This window comes from Vanessa tameamea, chromosome 3 (genome assembly GCF_037043105.1).
Source record: "Vanessa tameamea isolate UH-Manoa-2023 chromosome 3, ilVanTame1 primary haplotype, whole genome shotgun sequence".
Classification (NCBI taxonomy): domain Eukaryota; kingdom Metazoa; phylum Arthropoda; class Insecta; order Lepidoptera; family Nymphalidae; genus Vanessa; species Vanessa tameamea.
In genome coordinates this window covers 12992027-13014232 of record NC_087311.1, presented here as the reverse complement: position 1 = coordinate 13014232, position 22206 = coordinate 12992027, and the positions used below count along the sequence as shown (strand labels likewise).

Sequence of the window (22206 nt, the reverse complement as noted above, 5' to 3'; positions counted from 1 at the left end):
CACAACAAACCTTGGTAACTAAGGTGTTGTGTCCCTTACTAACTCAGGTGCGAGTCAAGGTACCAACATACCCAGACGGGCTTGTAGATTCTATCCAAACGAAAGTGGTAGGTTAGTTCCTACCCAGACGGACTTGCACAAAGACCTACCACCATGTAGAGTCATTGATTTCCATACAGAGAATACAAATTGAATTGGACATCGTTGCCTATATATTTCAATTGAGAAAGTAGGTAACGACGGAACTTTTCGTCGTTTCGATAGAATCTACAATTCGAACCATACGTAGGTAGATTGATTTTAAATTTAAAATGACAATGGAAGTCGGAGTCGGGCTATATTGTCTGTTAATTTGTTTTATATATTTCAGATAAAGCTTATTATGTTACCGTAATCGGAGAGAAAATTGTCCATTCGAGCGTTTAACGTACGAACACTGCCAAAATTATTTCAGATACAAGAAAACCTTGCATAAATAGATATGAATATGTACCTTAAATAGATAAGTCACAAATATTGTAACAAAAAAAAAAAGGATAAAAATAATTTATCACACACAATATTAATCCTTGTCACAGTAACAAAACATATTCTTTTGTAGGTTTTCTGCAAATATAAACACCGATATGCTTTGCAATTTGGAAAAGCATTATGTATTAAAAGATATTTGAATAAGCGCATGAGGTAAAGAGGCACGAGCTTAGCAGTATGATGTATCACCAGATATATATACTGATAGCCCATATATAACCTTGCTATACTAATAATATTTGCTTAAGTGTATGTCATTATAAGAATTAGAGTGAAATCAAAATTAATATTATTAAAAAATCTTAATATTTTTTTATTGAGTATTAAAATCTTTCTTATATAAATACTTCCTTAAATAATATTCTTATCACGAATCACTTATAACTTTGCTTTTTAAACCGCAAAGATGAGACAGTACATGAGAAAGCTTTTATCAAAATCAACCGTTGCCGACTTAAAAACGATTTGTTCGAAATTCAAATGATTATTTAACGGATGCGGTATGGAATTGAAAAAGTTTACGCTAAACTACGAAAATATGAGTTATAGAAAACGATGAACTCGATCCTTGTTCGACTCTTGACTCCCGTCTAAACTCTCCCTAACCCGAGCGAAATGTCGTCATCAACATTCAACCCCTCGCCACCCCCGCGGGCATGCGCCCAGAATGTGGGGGCGGCTTAATCAAGTTGTGATATTCTCTCAAATTATCAGTGATTGCAATTAAATAAGCGATAAGATATTTAACAAATATTGATAACGCCTACATAATTATAAACCAATTTTGATTGAATCGTATTCGATATAAATAAATTAAAATAATTTATTTTAATTTTTCCATATAAAATATTACCGAATCAAAAATATGTTTTAAATAAAATATTTTCAAAATTATATTTATAAATAAAAATATCAATGTTTACTTATTTGAATGTTCATTGTGCAATATATGAGTTATATTATTATTTATTTTGCCGCCAGTGAGAATCGTCTCGACGCATGCGCGCTCTCCGAACGACCTGCAGTAAAACGACGGGTCACGTGACTCGACGCGGCATTCGCTCGACGCACTTCGGCAGTTGTCGGCAAATCGGCCTAGCGAGCGGGTGTGTCCGTATGTGCTACGTCAATATACCACATAAATGTCAAATTAAACGTTTTCGTCTAAAAAATGTGACATGTGCCTCGCGGTGACGTAAACACAGACCGTAACATTAGGTCCTTATAGATCTTTAGTGTTAATTTCGCCTGTAACGCGTATTATTCGCATTCTTTGTAGCGTACTTTGCTCTAAGTTTCGTTCGTGATTGTGGTTTAGTTGCTGACATTCCAGGTGACTCGGGACCGCTATAAATGGGATTTGTTTTTAAAGCTTGGATTTGGATAGTGCTATGTGATAATATTTGTAAAAAATAATGCCGGTTTAATTCACGATGGACCGTGTAAGTGGCGTGTGTAGGTTCGGAGGAGTGGTTTCCGCGGTGAGGACTCGAACAGGTCGCAGTAGAAGGCGGGTAACTGGTTCCAGTCAAGCAGCTGAGGATATGCCCGAAACGCCACGAAGAGGTCTCGGAGCAATTTTAGTCCTCGCTTGCATTCTTGTTTACCACAACTGCCTTTACTGTGGCTTCGTATTTGACGATATCAGTGCCATAAAAGAAAACAGAGATTTAAGACCGCAGACTCCGATCTCGAACATCTTTCTTAACGACTTCTGGGGAACGCCTATACATAAGGTAAGCAATGGCAATTTGAATGATTTGAAGGAAGTTTGTTTACAAACTTACGGGCTAAAAAGTCAGTGTTTATTCGTGTATAGCCGTCATTAACTAAAATAATGAGAATATAACATTTGTTATATAATAAAAATAATATATTCATATTAAGCGCTATAAGCAACATTATAATTTTGCAAAATGTCAGTAAAACACGTTTGCTATTTATTTTTTTAAACATTTTTGTCTTGAGCTCTTACTTTTTTTTTTCATAAAAACTCGCATCGATCTAAATATTTAAATGGAGTCTGAATGCAAATTTTGTAGACACCAGTTTCATACTCAAATACCTAGGTACGTTATTGAAAAAACTAAATAAATTAGCATACTTAGTAACACAGAATTTACACCAATAACGTCAATAATGTTAACGGTAAAAAGTTTGGCGGATTCCAATTTTTCCCACACAAACATGAAATTTAAGTAGCATTGCCGGCGTTCATAACTCGGTAGCACCGAATGTTATTTAGAGACAAAATACTGCGACACATTACCTCTGTGTGGAGTCATAAATCAACCATTTACACGTGCCGCAGGTAAGTAGAAATTTATGGACGTAATCATCGTGAATGTTTCATCCGACTGCAGTATAAACGCTATCCGGGTTCGCTAGATTTATTGTAACCCAAACGAGAAATGTAATTAGGATCAAAATTTGCACAGAAAATAATAAAAAAATCATAAACTCCATGATGAACAAAAGATTTAGCACGCCCTAGCCAAATATTGTACTTTTCGCCTAATCTTAAACTTCTATCAATCTTTGCGAATCTTAACGCCAAGCTTAACACGGCAAAGGGGGAGGAAGACGGCAAAGTAAAGACGAATTTTCCGAGGGAAGAGTTTACATTTCAATCCAAACAATCATAAATTTTAATATTTTCGTAATTTGAAGGGGTATGCACGAAACTTCGAAGCGAGATATTAGAGGGGTCCCTTTTAATACTCATATCTAATTGGCGAATAATGTTCGTTTTTGTTAAAAACGCATAATTGACTTACGTCAAACGCTTATGATTTATGATAGGCAGATATTTAGCTCCGACTTTGTTGAGACCAAGAGAAACTCTTAATTCCTGTGAGAACAAACAAGTCTTACGTTTTGAACATAATTTGTGCTTACGGCATTCACAAGATATAATTTGTTGAATTATATATGTTTGTATACGTTTGTTTGAAGATTGAAGAAACAAATAATTAATCAAAGGCATTTTCTTGTTGGATTTGTACAACTATCGCATAATAGTTGATAATTTTCAAATGTCAGAGGTTGTTCAAGTAAAAGCGAAGAAGTTCCGCGCATCTCAGTAAGTTATCCTGTTAAGAAACATGCGTTGTTTGTTCGAACACGCTACCTACTCCTTCGCGGAATCCTGTGTATACTTCAGGAAATTCACCCACAGGATATTTTATTTTACACTTTACAAGTGAATATTTGCTAACAGTGATTTGGTACTTGGAACACAACTTGAACTTGTTCGATTTATACCTATGACATAGGTTAGGGTGTCGCAATTCTCTCAATAATCGTCACAAATCAGTAGCTATTCCGTAACTAATTTTAATCTTATCGTTGAAGAAGATCTTGAAATGGCAAAAAGTGAAAAGCCACATTGACTATAATTAAGAATACACGCACAAAATGAGCATTTGGTCAACATTTCACGAGTTAGATAGGAAATGAGTTCTTTCAGAATACCATTGCCGACGTTTATAATTATATTATACTCCGCACCCGCGTTAAATATTGCTACTCCTCTCCCATGGGTTGTGCGTGATCTTATATTATTATAAAGTAAAATTTCCACCGCCGCGTCTGTATGTCTGAACGGTACAAAAACAACCAAACGGATTCTCTTACGGTTTCCACTTATGAACGGAATGATTCATGAGGATGATTTTTTTGTATAATTCATTAAAGTTTTGTATAAATTAACCAAAAATATTTATATTGTATTACTACATTAACGTTTTATGTAGACCTCTATTCCACCCGAGCGAAGACGGGACGTGTAGCTAGTAGTATCTATAACCTTTCCCAATAAATATGCTGTTTAACACATCATCATCATCGTCATCAGCCCATATTTGTCCACTGCTGGACATAGGCCTCTCCAAATGCACGCCACTGTGGTATTGCTTTCTGTTAAACACATAATTCATTTTTAAAAGCTTTTATCAAATCAGACTGATAGGTACTAATATTGACACGTTCCAACAAAGGAACATCTCCAGATTTATATTATTACAAATATCACCAAAAAATAAATCAGTATAAAAACGATTCTCGTATTTATCTAAGTTAACAGATCTTCCCTTCTCGATGTATGCTGTTAATATTGACTTAAAAAAGATAAATTATAATCCACGCTACGTTCTCGTCAACAATTGCACGAGGATGGGGTAATAAGTATTTAGATAAAAGATTAAATCCATTTCACACGTCGGCTTTGTCAAAGGCGATTAAAATTTTGTCCAACGGCAACGTGCGATTTGCAAATTTCCATACGTAATAATATCGATGTGTAAACAACCCTCAAATTACTCGTCTAAAAACCAAATCGACAAATCATATTATTCTATACATAAGTATTTATGAAATAAAATACATACCACGGAATTACGTTGTGAATACTGATCACCATGCAGAATATATATACGTGTTCTGAAAGCTATAAAACAATTTTAGTTTTATTTTGAGTAAAAATGAGTTTATTTAAAATAAGTGTACTTGATGATATTTTGAATATGAACACAAAGTAGATCTTTATCATAGAATGCAGTACAGTTTTTCTTTATTTTTTTTTCCTCAGATGATATATTCCGCACGTTGTATTTTATACATCGCTCCTCGTATGTTAGTCCAATTAATCATACAAATTGGAGGTCGTGCGATATTTACGCCATACCCTTGTCACATGCAAAAGACCCGTCTCCATCAGTATCTATCAGTTACTAAAAGCAGCGTCAACACAAACTGCTATTCGCAAATCATCGTTGATAAAATTCGATGCTCGATTTGTGTGCTATTTTGTGTGCAGCTAAAAATCCGAATTTGTGTTAGCAGCAGCTTGCCGATCGCATCCATCACTGTCAACTAAACAAGTTTTTCGTTGCACTCGTGTTAAAGAGCCTGTCCTCTATTTTGTTAGCTAGCTTTAAACCCATGTAATTTGTTTTAGTTTAACTAGTGATATTTTGGTGTCTACGATAGAATGGAATCTTTACTCTATTTAAAACATAACTCCTAAATTTATATTAATTGCTAAAAACAATCATTATAATAATTATTTCACAAAATGGAAAAAAAATTAACTCGATAATATTAGTATCGAACTAAAAGATCCAAAATAATATTTTAATTATTAATCATTCTGTGCTCATCTTTTAAGTTTGCTCTCGGCAAAACCGTTAAATTTTCCAAAGCTTTTAGCAAAGTGTAGGTATACATAAATTGCGCATTTTAGTTAACGAAATGTTTTAAGACTCTCAACAGGTATATACTTTCAAAAAGAACCGACGAATATATTTTAATTAACCAGAGAAAATCCTATTTAAGAAAGTTAATTAAATTTTTTCATAACCTACGCATCTGCTCAATTTTCGAAAGTCTTCTTTAGGCGTGATGACAGTATAATTTCAAGGTCGAACTTAAGTAAAACGTGAACGTGTCGGAATCAACTTCTATCACATTTACAGGATTGTTCGGCCGTTTACATTTCTTTAAATCGTAGTGGGGTTACTCATTAACATTAACTCCTAATAACCTTAAAAATTAGAACAATGAAGTTGATTTCCTTTAATACTTATGAACAAGTAATTGGTCGTTTTGTATCATAGACAAAACAATATATAATTATATTGGTATTCAGTTTTGCTAGAGTTGAATTGTTTCTGGTAAATTACGCAAGGATCTAATGCAAGCGTTAGTGTCAATCTATATAAATTGTTCACAAACTCGATCACATTTCAGATCACAGCCGAAGCATTGTGAGTATCGAATGTTTTGTCATAAGATCTACACAGTTCATGTATTTGCTACCAGAAAATCATAAACACCGTTAGTGAGACTGTAGAGAATACAATTTGCAAAAGACAAATTTCAGTTAAGTATACTCAAGTGATCTATAAGAATAAAATATTATACAGTGTCAAAATTTTATGCTTTCTATTGCTGTTTATAATTCTCCGCTTACTATACACATTGAGAAAATGTTAAGCGACGGCTGAGTTCTTAAATGTTTTACTTTATAGTTGCATTAAATATTCTCTTTAGATACCTTCCACTAACCAACTTGCATACTAATATTATAGAAATTAGACTAGTTCATTTTTTGGAAACTAGTAATCTTATTGGCATTACAATTAACATTACGTTATGCTGTAAATTAATGATAGCTGAACTACCATTATCAACAATCAATACAACAAATTCAACGCTAAACTTTACCAGTTTTCTAAAAGTGTGTTTGTATGAAGTATTTTCTTGGATTCTTGACCTGGTACATACAAGTTGATTCAATACTAGGCATCGAATAAGACCGCTACACTTCTTATTTTTTGGTACCGAAAAAATGTCTCCCCTCCGCAAGTTCACCCTAAAAGCAAAGCATTGTTAAAAAATCGATTATGCTTTTGAGCGACATCTCAATCCATATCTACGCTCGTCGGAGGGATGTAAACTTCCCTCTAAATTTCGATATCTGTCTGTGAAAGGAATGTATCCTTAAATACAGATTAAGTGTGGCGGGTAGAGATTTTTTTTTTAGAGTTAGTTGATATGCAAAAAATAGGATGGAATTTTCGTACACATATATCGATTCCGTGATCTTTCAGAAATGCATTCATAATGACACCTTCGGATATTTTAAAGCTGAAATTTTTAGTTCAAATTTTTACATTGATATTTTGTTAAGCCAGTGTCATTCTTCCTGACGCTTGTTTGTTGCGTATTAACATGGTATTCTTTGGGTGATTGTGGTCAGGTATTTTATAAAATAATTTCTTGTTCACTTTTTACCACAGAATGCCCAGAGTTCGTAAGCTAATCGACTGTTACGTTACGTTATAGTGAAACGGTAGTTAATCAGAAACACGAAGGATACCTGGTACATATAATTTGGTGTCTTGAAGCAAAAGAGTGTTTAGGCATTGTCCAGGTTAGCGCGCACAAATCTAGACTTCATCATTGATTTCCCTTAGGTATGAGCGTCAAATGAAAACCTACCCCAAATTAATAAAAAAAGTACCTCGTTCTGATGACTACTAAGTTAAATAAATAACGTATGAGAGATTCGGCTGTTGCGTGACTGGACTTACATGTGAAGTCATATTTCGACGACCTTTTCAAGAAATTCATTTGTACAAGAGTTATTTATGAGTTCGCGTGGTCGCCGTAACGTGCCACTACGGAGTAGTTAAATTCGTTTATTAACATAATGGAGTAATAGTAACAATTGAGCGTTCTGTGTGGACGAAAACTATAATTCCTTTGTGCAAACCACTTGCAGAATGGGTTCGTTTGCGAATTAAAAGCGCGTTAATTATAAACAATATTGAAGTAGAGTGTCGTCACTCTACTTATGCTAAGTCTATTAATAACACTTCTTTTTTTTTTAAATAGAGAATATTAAATTTACTATATTAATAAATATAAACATGAATATGCTATTTACTGTCAGAGTGTTGTAATGCTAAATCCTCCATATAGCTCTCTCTCTATTCTCTTCCTAGTCGTTTCCTCATTACTGAGGGTCGTGACCACCATGCGTGTGGTTCTGTACACTTCGCACCACCTTCCTCCAGGCATTCCTATTCTGTGCCATTCGTAGGCAAGCCTGGGCACTGGATCCTGTAGACGCCTTTACTGTGTCTATCCACCGGGACGGCGCTCTTCCTCTTCCTCTACCACATAGCTACCCATTGTTAATTCATTCATTTTTTATTATCAAACATTGTGATATTGCCTATTTAGATTTTTTTTAGTGATACATTTTGTAAAACATAAATCATATTTAAAACACAATTACACTTAAGTCAGGTGCTAAATGGTTTATTTTAAATGATTATGTCCTTCCTTGGTGTTCTTGCTTCCTACCAAATATCACCGAATTCGCTAAAAACTTAAAGCGTAGCAAACAGACGGACAGACACAACAATTTTCGCATTTATAATATTAGTATAGATTCATTGTTCTGAACGAAAACGTAAATTCTAGAACGTGCCACCGCTCTCCAAATGACGTGCATTGATATAATTGTCGACAACAAATTGTCCGGCGCGCGTAACACGACTAAAATTTAAACCCTGTAAATATTCGGTCAGCTACATTTAAAATGCTTTGCGGTTTTTAATATTTATTGCATGACACCATTCTTCTCTATTAAAATAGATGTAATTAATGCGATTTATTACGGTTTGTTGGCCTTTATATTTAATTGTGAGTTAACATTTCTGAATGACAGTGATTTTATTATAATTTTATCTGTTAAATAGCCATTTGGTCCAGTAATATCGGAACTATAGCACGATATTTAATAAAAAAACATTAAATTTTTTTTATGGTATAGTTTGGCGGACGAGCCATTGGGTCACCTGATGAGTGGATGGTACCTACCCAGACGGACTTGCACAAAGCCCTACCACCAAGTGAAGAATGCATGTGGTGTACGGTAACATCGGATCGCTTGTTTGGTTGATTTTTGAACAAAATATTTTTGTACTAATTCCAGAGGATACACAGAAGTCAACATTACTTATTTTTACATAGGTAGGCGGATTGATAAATAGGCCACTTGACGTTTAGTGGTCATCGATGCAAAAAAAATAACCAGTTCTTACATCGCCAATGCGCCACCAACCGTGGGAACTGATATGTTATATCCCCTGTGTATGAAATATATGACGAGGGGGTACCACCAAGCAAATACAATAAAAGTCGTTCATAAATGTTGTTCTTATTTAAAGATATTTGTATATAAATATAGTAATAGTAATAATAAATATACTAGAAGAAATCTCGTAGGGCCCTCTTGTGGTGGGGGTATTAATTCTATAATTTGTGAGTACTCATTTATAATTACAATCCGCCATTAATAAATGAAGTACATTTTATTACTAAGTGAAATATAGCACATTCTCTCGACTTGACACTGACGTCTGACAATTTCTATCTATTATAATAAGGGATTTTTAAAATTTTAACTATATTAGTTAAGGCTCTTTATTCAGGTTTAGCTGAATAGTGACTCGACTATTAATGTTTCCGTTAATATAAACTTTTGCCGGTTATTTGCAATGTGCATTTTGCGCCTTATCACAGTCGGTGGCCCGGATGAACCGGGACTTTGGTGCCGTCTCCGGGACAAACAAACGGAGACATAAATCAACGTCACGACAAGTTTATCGCGCCTTCGAGCTCTGCCTGCGGACATGAACGCTGAATCCCTTAATGTGTTTGTTCTGGTATGCTGGAAAAAGTTTGTTTTATATGCAGATAGCGCTATCTGCACGGATGCTGATGGAACTTCATTCATTATTTTAAACTGTGCTATTACCGGCCCCGAGTAACTTCGCGAAGTTACCTGATACGATGTAGTTACGTCATTTTACGTGAATATGATACACCAGCTTGTCAAATTTTAGTTTTATATACAGGGTAAAATTGGTCATGTTTGTTCTTACTATTTTATGTAGCTATGTTGAGGTTGCTTTATATTCACAGATTACCTCAATTATATCATGCCTATGTAGTTAATTTGGTGTATCAGCATCAGCAGCCTGTAAATTTCCCACAGCTGGGCTAAGGCCTCCTCTCCCTTTAAGGAGAAGATTTGGAGCATATTCCACCAGGCTGCTCCAATGCGGGCTGGTGGAATACACATGTGGCAGAATTTCATCGAAATTAGACACATGCAGGTTTCCTCACGATGTTTTCCTTCACCGCCGAGCACGAGATGCATTATAAACACAAATTAAGCACATGAAAATTCAGTGGTGCTTGCCTGAGTTTGAACCCAAAATCATTGGCTAAGATGCACGCGTTATAACCATTGGGCCATCTCGGCTCAATTTGGTGTATGAGTATCAATTAATTGAATTTGGTGTATGAGTATCAATTAATACATGGTGGAAGGGCTTTGTGCTTGGGTAGTTACGGGAGGTAACATACGGGCTTGTAATCATCATCTTTGAATCGTCAGGTATTCTATCGCCAAAAAGCAGTAGGTACTCAGTATTGTTGTGTTCTGGTTTAAGGGGTGCTTGAGGCAGTACCCGCAGGCACAAAGACCATAACATCTTAGTTCCCAAGATTGGTGGTACATTGGCGTTGTAAGGAATGGTTAATATTTCTTACAGTACCTATGGCCTTTTACTATCTAAGTTTCCAGTTTATCTAACTGACATTTAAATAAATAAAAATGATTTGTGGATAACTTGCTAACTCTTAGATCGTGGAATGTGCTGATAAAAAAAATCTAATTTGTACCACGACAGAAGATTTCATAGCACAACCAGCGTATAGCGCATAGTCTTTGGGCGGTGGTGACCACTTACCATCAGGTGGCCCATTTGCTCGTCCGCTTACCTATATCTTAATAAAAAAATAAAGCCGAGATGCCTTTTGGTAGCTCCTAACTTCCAAACCGATCATTACTTGAAATTTAATGAAATCCTGTGAAATGCCGTGTCAGAAGTGCTTGACCTTCATATTCTTAAAATAAATCGATGAACATCGATGACAAAAAAGAGACTAATGTTCAAAATCCGATAAAAGTACCTTAAAAATGTATGTTCCTTTTTGTAGAATGTTTTCTTTTAACTTTAACTAAAAATATAATCTTCGTAGTTGCCCCAGTTTAATTTCCATCTTCTCTAATCGGATAAAGGATTATATTTTATTATCTGGATACATGTAGCGAACGTACCATAGCAACAAGGATTTTATTCCAGAATTTAAAAAAAAAATTAAATTTTATTTACGAAGTAGGTCTACGTTCGATGCTCCTCTTGAACTGGATTAGCAAGCATGCATGCATGCTACTTCAATACATAAAAATCCGTTATTGAAATCTATCATCTCTGAGGCCGGAAATATGCAATACGATCCTTCAATAATACCTATCGAATTGAATTAAATTTATTTTATCGATATACCTATATACGTATATAATGCAATACATACATACAGAAAAAGTTATAGTACCAACCCTTAAATGGCATTGCTAGTCAAAGGCTTCGTTCACAGCACACAGAGTTCCAAAACGTTACTTCTAAGCAGGTTAGTGAATAATATTTTGGCAGAATATTACAATACAACTTTACAAATCGTCGATGACACAAAAACACAGAATATTAACAAAGATATATACGCAAGATTAGGTACTTTACAAAGACACATCTACAAAAGACGTTTGAATTAATTAAATTTGTTTTGACGACCTCCGTGGTCGAGTAGTGTGTACACCGGTTTTCATGGGTACGCCACTCCGAGGTCTCGGGTTCGATTCCCGGCCGAGTCGATGTAGAAAAAGTTCATTAGTTTTCTATGTTGCCTCGGGTCTGGGTGTTTGTGGTACCTTCGTTACTTCTGATTATCCATAACACAAGTGCTTTAGCTACTTACATTGGAATCAGAGTAATGTATGTGATGTGGTCCGATATTTACTATTATTTATGTGAGTGCTTTTGCCCCAAAACACAGTTTCTATGTAGCTTGATGTTATGGTTGTTAGAGTATAACAATAAATCTAGTATTTATTGAACACCGATGAGAAAAAACAAAGAATATTGACAGAGAAGATATGCAATATGCAGCCTTGTTGCTAAAATGGCTTTACAAATGACATTTTGAAATGAATTAAATTTATATTATGTAATCACAGTTGAAAAAAGTCGTAAGTACAACAACTCAAATACACAAAAAAGATTTTTTAAATATTCTAAACTATACAATACGTCATATACACAAAAAATATTTTAATAATAATAAAGGAAGTTAAAGTTGAAGTTCAACCACACGCAGATATATTTTATAACAAGAACACACGGTTCGATACCACTGTAATTTGTCAAATAATCCAGCAGATCCCATTGCATATGGCGGAGGCTGTCAAATAAATTGCTTTGACATATCGTTCCGCTATATGTCCACTGACGCGTTAAGGAGTGCACTTCGAATTCGACGTAGTTTTGAACATGCTGAAGGCTCTATTGAGCAAGGATATGAATTTCGCAAAGAGCATCCGTACAATACGGATGCCTTATAAATTATTGTATATAACATCACTGAAATTGAAAATGAACATGCTCTTAAAATTTATTAATTAAAACGTAACTACTGGGCTAAAGTTTGGAGCTTAGTCCACCACTTTATTCCAATGCAGGTTGGTAAATATCGTTGTGTATGTAGCAGATTTGCATCTTACACATACGAGTTTTCTCGTTAGGTTTTTCGAGGTGAATTATGAACACAAATTGAAATGACGATTAATTATGAATGTAATCAAATCAAATCAAAATAGACTTTCTTCAAGTGGACTTTTACAAGCGCCTTTGAATCGTCATTTTACAAATTAAGTATATTAAGTGAAGCTACCACCGGTTCGTAATGTATATTCTACCAAGAAACTCAGTAGTTACTCTTATTCAACATTTAAAATAAAAATTTATGTTAGCCAATTACAACTGTATATTGTATATAATATATCCTGCCTGGAACACAACAAGTATTAGCGTCACGTCTTTATATGATCTATATATGTAATTGAATTGAATAACATGATTTTTTATTAATGTTTTTTTTTTACATGATTTGAATAAGTTCAAAATATCTGCAGAAAAGAAAACATAATCCAAATTCCTTTACATCGAAATACATAATGGAAGACAAAAGCGATGATTAAATATTTAATACCATTATAATCTCAGTGAAGCATGATAATGAATTGCTTAACCTCATTAACATAATATTAAATATAAGTGTTTTATTTCCATTATACAAACTAAATTTAATTAATATTCAACAAGCAAAATATTAATAAATAACATAAAATAATCTCAAGTAAGTTCATACCACATTGTATATGATTATTAATTTTCATTTAAATCTAAATAAAAAGCAAAACTAAGTTACAAATGCGAAAAGCACAGTTATTAGAGCTTAACTAACAATTCAAAAGGGGTTATAACTACATATCATTACATAGTATAAAACAAAGTCGCTTACCGCTGTCTGTCCCTGTGTATGCTTAGATCTTCAAAATTATACAATGGATTTTGTTACGGTTTTTTTAATAGATAGATTGATTCAAGGGGATTGTCTATGTGTATAATACATGCACAATATAGTAGAGAAACACGGATAATTTTAGATGTTTCTAATGTAATGTCGTAAATAAACACCTTTTTTTGCGCTAACATTGCAAACGCTGGCTGAAGCCTACGAGATAGATCAAAATAATGTACCTTATAAAGATTTTCAAAAAAAGTTCGCGATGGTATATCTAACTCGTAGGGATAACCCACAACGATCATTTTTTATCCTTTACTTTTTACGAGAAATAATGGCTTATTTCCGAAGCAATTTTAAGGATTACAGCATTAATCCTTATCCAATTAAGTACCTTAAATACATTGTGCATTTAACAAAGATCAATATGGCCCATACATTTAAATTACAGTATGTAATTTAAATGAATATTTTCGAAGATATTACAGATTTAAAACTCAGGGGCATAGCGGTTTGTATTGTCTAATGACTGAAAAACTGTGTACGTTGTAAGACATTCTGTAGTATATTTAGTATTAGCAATGCACCCGTGCGAAGCCGGGGCGGCTCGCTTGTTATTACTAATAATATGGCATTATTTGGCATTTTCTTCACTGTGCATTGAATACCGTGGCTGAAATTTTCCCAAGAGAAGTACAACATTAGTAATGACGTACACATACGTATACAAATACTAACACCAAGCAGCAGTACTTATTGTGTTACGGTTTGAAGTCTTAATGAGGCAGTGTATCTACAGGTCATAACCTCTCAGTTCTCAAAGCTCTGAAGAACATTGGCGATGTATGTATCTGTGGACAATGATGACTCATTACCATCAGGTGACCCGCCTTTACATAGTATAAAAATAAACTAGATAAAGGTATACGTACCATTATTACCTTCTCCTCAAACGGGAGAGGAGGCCTTAGCCCAGCAGTGGGAAATTTACAGGCTGATTATGTACCATTATTAGTAACGCACATATAACCATGTACAAAATAGATACATGGGTATATTTGTATCACAGATCTTAGTCTTGTGTGATTTTCCGAATATAGCTGAACTGAACAAACAAAGCTATCCGTTGCCTCTGCGCGTCGCATCCACCTCAGCCTTCACACATTACTCTATAAAGCCGGCTTTTCACCGAAAGCTATAATATATATGACATATTAATCCTGGATATTAATAAATAGTACTTACTATTATTTGTAGTGAAGTATGTTCATAGCATGTAGACCACGCCCGGTATTTTAATATGATATAGGTTTACAAGGACGAACAAATGCACCACCTGCTGGTAAGTAGTCACCACCGCCCATTGACAATGACACTAAGAAATGTTAACCATTCCTTACATCGCCAATGCGCCACCAACCTTGGGAACTAAGATGTTATGTTCCTTATGCCTGTAGTTACACTGGCTCACTCGCCCTTTAAACCGGAACACAACAATACTGCTGTTTGGCGGTAGAGCATGTGGTGAGTGGGTGGTACCTACCCAGACGTACCCACCAAGTAACTATCTTCATCAATCATCGTAACATTAGCCAATTTATACAAAATAAATGAATTATACAATAGGAAGGAAGGAGGAAGGTTTCCTCAAGAATCACTCCTATATATTTATGGCAACCATATGAAAAACCGTTAGTATTTGAGTTTATCGCGTTTACAGTGCTAGATGCGCAAACGCTAAAGGGTTTTAATGCTACTTTACACAAAATCTGTAAGTATTTTACAAGATACGAGGAGTATAAAATTGCTTCCAAACTTGTGTAGGCGTATTATGTCAGCACACTTGTTAAGTATCAACAAACCTTTCATAGATGCGGATACGGATTTAGGCGTGGATACGGATTATGGCTTGGCTTGATAACGCTATCACAAATCAAGTTTGTATTACATTGACGCTGTGCTATCTAAACGCTTTCAACGCTAAGATTATGAACGCGCGATAGGTGGACGTCTTTTTATATTTTACCTACATCGTGTGCTTTAGGTGTATCTAGATTTCGATATTATCATCGAAGGCGTTTGCCATTATGTGGAACAATAAGTTAATTATTTGAACCGTCAAACTGATATTCATTGCGTTGTAATTAATTTTATATGTTTTAATTAAATAACATAAGGAATTTTATATGTTTCAATTACCTCTCATATATTTTGACTGTTTGTTTACTTGGTGGTGAAGCCTTGTGCAAGTCCGTCTGGGTAGGTATCACCGAAAGCAATTCTTAAGTTTGTTGTGTTGCGGGTTAATGGTTGAGTGAGCCAGTATAACCACAGGTGCATAACATCATAGTTTCCAAGGATTGGTGCCGCATTATTTATATGAGGAATGATTAATGTTTCTTTAGATACATATGTCTACTGATAGTGGTGACCTCTTACTATAAGGTCATTTGTCAGTCTAAGTAAAAATAAAAAAAAAAAAACTGTTTGGTCTTGTAGCTTGTATGACTGCAGATCATGGAACGTACTAATAAAATGTATTCAATTTACACCACGTCGGAAGATATAATATCAAAACTAGTATATACTCAAGTAAACTCATAAATAGATAAGCATTATATTGATGATTTCATGATTTGTATGTTATTTTCTACAGTGGAAAATGTAAGTACGACAACGAATATCTGTAAATTGTGTTAATTTTTTTTTTTAAATTGTGTTCTCATGTAAGTGATGTAATTGTCTTTATGAGAATAAATAATCTTTAAACCTAAACCTATTATAGAACTGCACATTGACTGATTTCAATATAAAGATTCTATCATTCAACATCTAGGCTGATGATATAAATATTTAAATCAAAAATAAAGTCAATAATTAAAAAACATAGTATCAAATACACGATTATATATACAGACTTCATGCGCGTTTGATTCATTTAACATAAAAATTATTGTTTTAGCCTAAGTTACTCCTTATTAAATCAGCTTTCTGCCACTGAAAGTCTCGTCACAATCGGTCCAGCCGTTACAGAGATTAGCCGGAACAGATAGACAGACAGACAGACGGACAAAAATTGTAAAAAATGTTATTTTGGTATATGTACCATAAAAATACATATGTATTTAATAAAAAGCGGTTGTTTTAATATTACAAATATACATTCAAATTTTATTATATGTATATAGACGAGAAACATGGAGTTAGTACTTATTGATTTTCATTCGAATCTGCTTTTAACTGTATATACTGCATAGTGTTAGATCAATGAAAAAGAATAACTATGCGCGCAGTTACAGTTGCAACATTTCGGTAACACTGTTTATTGCTTCCACTGGTGACAGGACGACGGGTTCATACTTCGCAAACGGAATCTGAATTGCGATTCAACGGGAAAAATCTACTAACAAACTTGCCACCATTCGAAGTGGTCATGATTTGTACAGTAATTTTAACTTGTTATTTCTATGTTCTTGTTCTCTCTTGTTTCTATGGATGAGAATAGGCTCAAGACATGGAGCGAGATGGAGGAGGCCTACACTCATCGAGAGGTCGTTAGTTAAAAAAAAATCAATTATTATTATTAATACGAAGGAATTAGACGCTTGAAAAATTCTATGAAATCTATCTATGAAATATCCTTAATGTTTTTATTTTACGAAGTTTAAATGACATACGGCAAAATGTTAGCTTCAGTTTATATTCAACTAGTTTTCGCCCGCGGCTACGCTCGTGTTTAAGGGTTTGGTTGTTAGTTGGCTCTCACAATATCTTTATAAACTATATTATTATAAACTTCCATTAAAATCCGTTCTGAAGTTTTCTGTAGTGACAAACATTCATACAAACAACTTTCGTCTTTATAATATTAGTAAGGAAGTAAGAATTTGATATTATTAATTGACTTGAATTGATGTTTCGTATGATGATTTTTCATACATCTGAAGATGATAAACGAGGTTCTATTTACTCACAATCTTTGTTTGCTTTTGTTTTGCAAATTTCGTTATATTCAATATTCTTGTAACAAAAATAACAAAGTAAATTAGAATTAGTTCATATTTTTTCCATTATATTTTTTAATTATTTCGTTGGCCACGCGAACTAGAAGTACCTAATGCTAATTATAATACACGAAACAATTTACCCCTAAACTAAAATTAGACTCTATTATTTAGCGAACTAAAACATTTTCTGGTCGATCACGAACAATTTTTCAACATATTTACATAAAAAATAACTAATTATATACGAGTAGGATTTACAGAAAAAACGTTTGAAAAACATAAGCTAAAAACATGGAACAGTGGTTTAAACGCTCCACATTTCTTAAATAAAAATTGCTTTTTATATTTTATAATAATTAAGATCGGGATTATTTGCCATGAAACGGGGGGGCAATAAGGAAAAGAAAATTAAGAAAAAAAATCTTACACGAGCGTCCCGTGCTGATGCAGACTCGCCTGTGAAAGGTTGATACACCAAAAGTCGGTAACTTCAAAGGTCCATGTAATAACAGACCGTAGTTAGCCTTTACGATGTAAAAAATCATTATATAATTTTTTTGATTTATATAACTTATTAACGCGAAAATTTCACTTGTAAACATGTAACACTGCAGGACATGACCTTTTCAGCTGTTCATTAGGATTTTGGACCTAATAGAATCACGACATTTCTTAAAGGCCAGCAACGCACTTGCAAGCCCCCCGTTATTGTAGATTTCCATAGGCCATGGTAGTCATTTTCCATCAGATAAGCTTCCTGCTCGTTTGCCACCTATACCAAAAAAAAAAAAAAATCGCGATATGATTTACATGTACCGGGAAGACAAACCACGACGGGTAAGATACTCTCGACTGAAGATCGCGGTTCTCTTTACTTTTACGACAAAAATATAAAACATATCGTATTTTCTTGTTTTTTTTCCCGCACTTTATCCCTTTGTCTATGAGAAATCTAAATCTCCGACGTACGTTAAAACCAAGGTGCAGGATTCGTAAGCGTGTTGTGGCTTTCCAAATATCCCCTTTCATTCCGAGAAGGGAAAACCAAAAGCCTCCAAAAGGGTGTACTGTTGAAGCAATTCGAACGAAACGAAGAAAATAATAATAAAAGTATTCCATTTCAGCCATTTGTGACAACTTTCCTTGCATTTAGCGCAAAATAAATATTTTTAAAGCAGGCTGTCGGTGAGTTTCTTAAAAACAACCTTTTATGGCAATTTCATCATAAATTATACTTTAAGATGAAAGTACATTATTTATATACTTATATTTAACGCATGTTTATGTATTATATAACAGAAAACCAAACAATAATTTTGCAGCACGGCGTTCTCTCGTAAGTTTCGCTAGTAATTTTATTATAGTCTTCATAAATTTATGGCCACAGTATTTGTCACTCTTACAAGAAAGCAGGAGACAGTAGATGGCAACTTGCTTGGCACTGCGCCGCGGCCATGCTGCGTTCTATTGAGTGCCAACAACTGCAACATTTACCCTGTTATAGTTAGTTTATTGCAGATGATTTTCGGATCTCTCGAAAATATACCAAGAATATTTATTTTTACTTGGCCATAATAAAACCAACGATATAATAAAATTCGCTGATTTCGGTTTTACGTGTACGAGTACCTCCTATATGTTTATATAGTTCCCTTTCATTTAAAACAGTTTCTTTACTATTTAAATTGCTTTATTACGATTTATTGTGAGCAACAAAATAGCCAAAAGTAGATTAATTAATGACTAGCAATTTCACCAAAAAATCATTATATATGCAATATTCAGTATGCAATCTTTCAACAGTATTGCAAAGACGATTCATTTTAAATGATACTTTGCTACTGACACGGCTATGAAGATGAAGGATCTTTCACATATATAACTCAAACATATAAATAAATATAATATAAATATTGGACAACATCACATACATTACTCTGATCCCAATGTAAGTAGCTAAAGCACTTGTGTTATGGAAAATCAGAAGTAACGACTGTACCACATACACCCAGACCCAAGACAATATAGAAAATTAATGAACTTTTTCTACATCGACTCGGCCGGGAATCGAACCCGGGACCTCGGAGTGGCGTACCCATGAAAACCGGTGTACACCCTACTCAACTACGGAGGTCATCAAAACATATTAGTGTCGACAATGTTCTCGAAATGTCGGTCGTTAAAAATTGTGATGATGTTGAATGACATGTGAAACATTTCGGACCCGGACTACACTTCTAAGTGAAATTACTCAACTTTTGTCAGGCACTGGAGATATAGTGGTGCAAAAGTATAAGTGAAAACACAGTTGTCTGTTGTACTCTGTTGTTCCTCACTCCCATAATCCAATGGGATGGCAATTTCAAAAGCACCAACGGCTTCACTTGCTTTTCGGAGAATAGGAGTGTTAGCAATACCTATTTCCAAAGTAACTGTTACTGATAATTTTTTGCCGGGAAATGTTACCGAGATATTCTAATAAACTTGAAAAAAAAACTGAATTAAGTTGTACTTTTTTTATCTATCAAATACATCAGAATTCCTTCCTTTGCAAACCAATTGGAAATTTGGTTTTTTTGTGGATTTACCTCTCATTTAAATTTGAAGAAAAACTACTACCCGTAATGGTGAAAACCTACTAAATATTTTGTTCTAGGCTCGAATTTAATGTATAATTTATTATCTCGTTACCGTATAAAGTAGATTGTTTTTGTTTTTTTTTTTTGGGTTTTGCAGCTTTTTATACAAACAAAGATCAGCAAGGTAATCAAAATAATGTAATTACAGAATCCGTGACGGCGATACTAATAAATATAAAACTTTCGAAAATTAATACGTAATTCAATTGCCTTAAAATTTAATTTTAAAATGCTAAGTTTCTTTAAAATTCTGCCAGACAACTGAACATTAAACCTTAATACAGTTTCAAACTTTGGAAACGAATTCAAGATGGACATTTTCTTGTATAAAAGTATCTATTTTCATTACATTCTTTTTAATGGTATAGTTCACTTCTTACTAATGGCACCTAATGTTTTCAATTGATATTGTATGAGATTTAATAAAGCCCTTCGTTAGTTAGTTGCCCTTAGTTTCTTATGATATTTAATAAATGCGAATAAAAATAACTTGAACTTTGCCTTTTGGTGGGTGGATCATCATATAGATTTTCGCCAGTCACGTGTTAGTTTCCTTTCGATATTTTCCTTAACCGCCACGCACGACTAGAATTATAAACACAACTATTAAGTACGTGAAAATTAAGCGGTGCTTGCCTTGGCCTGAACCCTCGATCGTCGGTTAAGATACACGTGTTCTAACTACTAGGCTATTTCAGCTTAGCGATTCTGTAAATATAATAAATTACGCAATTATTAAAACTCAAAATCCGATCAAGTATCGTTGAATACATTTTCGATATCTCCGATTGCTTTTATGATATACATTGTGAAGAAATTTATATCATTCGCAATAAATTAAGATTTATTTTCCAATCCACAGTTCAATGATTATTTTGATTCTAGTTTTAGTTCTATTATTAATTCTAGTTTGAAGTATTTCCTTTAGTTTTTGACCAAAATGACAACCCTTATGTTATCAGTTTAGAATCTGGATCATACCAATTCGTTTACCCTTTTAGCTAAAGGAACCTGTTTTCTAGACCATCTTTTACAACTTATCTATATATAAACATGAAATCTAAGCTTGTGACGTGGAGAATCCAATTTTAAAGCGAGTGAAACTGTAAAACGCACCTACTTTTTTAATAATATTATATATTTAAACCTCCGAATGTTGCTGCATATTCTAGTATAATAAATTTTGTGATAGGTAATATTAGTAGTACTTTTTTTTTTATTATAAAAAAAGGTTAGGAATTTAAAATATGTCTCATCATTTAGGAACATAGATTTTCCTTTATTATACCAGTAGGGTGGCGAGGCTCTGCACAAACCTAGCCTTGAATTTTAGATACGTTATTCAGCATTTGCTATTCAACCGTAGAATCCTATTTACTCTGTTCGTTGTAAATCGTCCTTGGGTAAATAAAGTCGACGGTAACAATAAAAACAACCCAGCGCTTAAAACAATGACCAGGTACTCGTACTGAAGGTTCTGATTGATTTGAATAAACATTTGAAATGTTTTCAACGTAGATATGATTCAGGTATTCAAGTTTTTCTCTTAAAACGTTCATAGAATTATAACTAGTGAAACTGTTTGGATTTTAAAAAATAGGTTAAAAGGAAAACAAATCTATTAATTTTTTATTGGATTCATGCCAAAGACCATTTCCACACACTTTAGAAATACAGCTTGAGAGAAAATGGTGGAAAACGATCAGAGAATTTTATAGTGATTGAACAAGAACTACCCGCGGGACAAATAACAGCTTTGATAGACAATCACATTTTCCCAATCAAATCCAATTAAAATCATTGCCGCGACTATAGCATATTCTTGTAACCTTATAACAAAATTTAAATTAATTAATTAATGTAATTATATACTGGTTGTAAATTAATTATGTATTACTATCTACATTAAGAAATATTAGCTCTTAAGTTATCAATACTAATATTATAAATGTGCAAGTGACTCTGTACGTTGCTCTTTCACAGCATAATCACTAAACCGATTTTGATGAAATTTGATGTAAAGC

General features: G+C 33.8%; 1 protein-coding gene across 2 annotated transcripts in view; it reads left to right on the top strand.

Moving 5' to 3' along the window:
- The first annotated feature begins 1588 nt into the window (after positions 1-1588).
- LOC113397287 (protein O-mannosyl-transferase Tmtc3) overlaps positions 1589-22206 on the top strand; it is a 181381-nt gene continuing 160763 nt past the window's right edge. For both annotated transcript variants that reach the window (XM_064217475.1, XM_064217472.1), the window contains exon 1: positions 1589-2267. In XM_064217475.1, the coding sequence (XP_064073545.1) occupies positions 1965-2267 (303 nt within the window). In that variant the 5' untranslated portion in view covers positions 1589-1964. The remainder of the gene's footprint in view (positions 2268-22206) is intronic.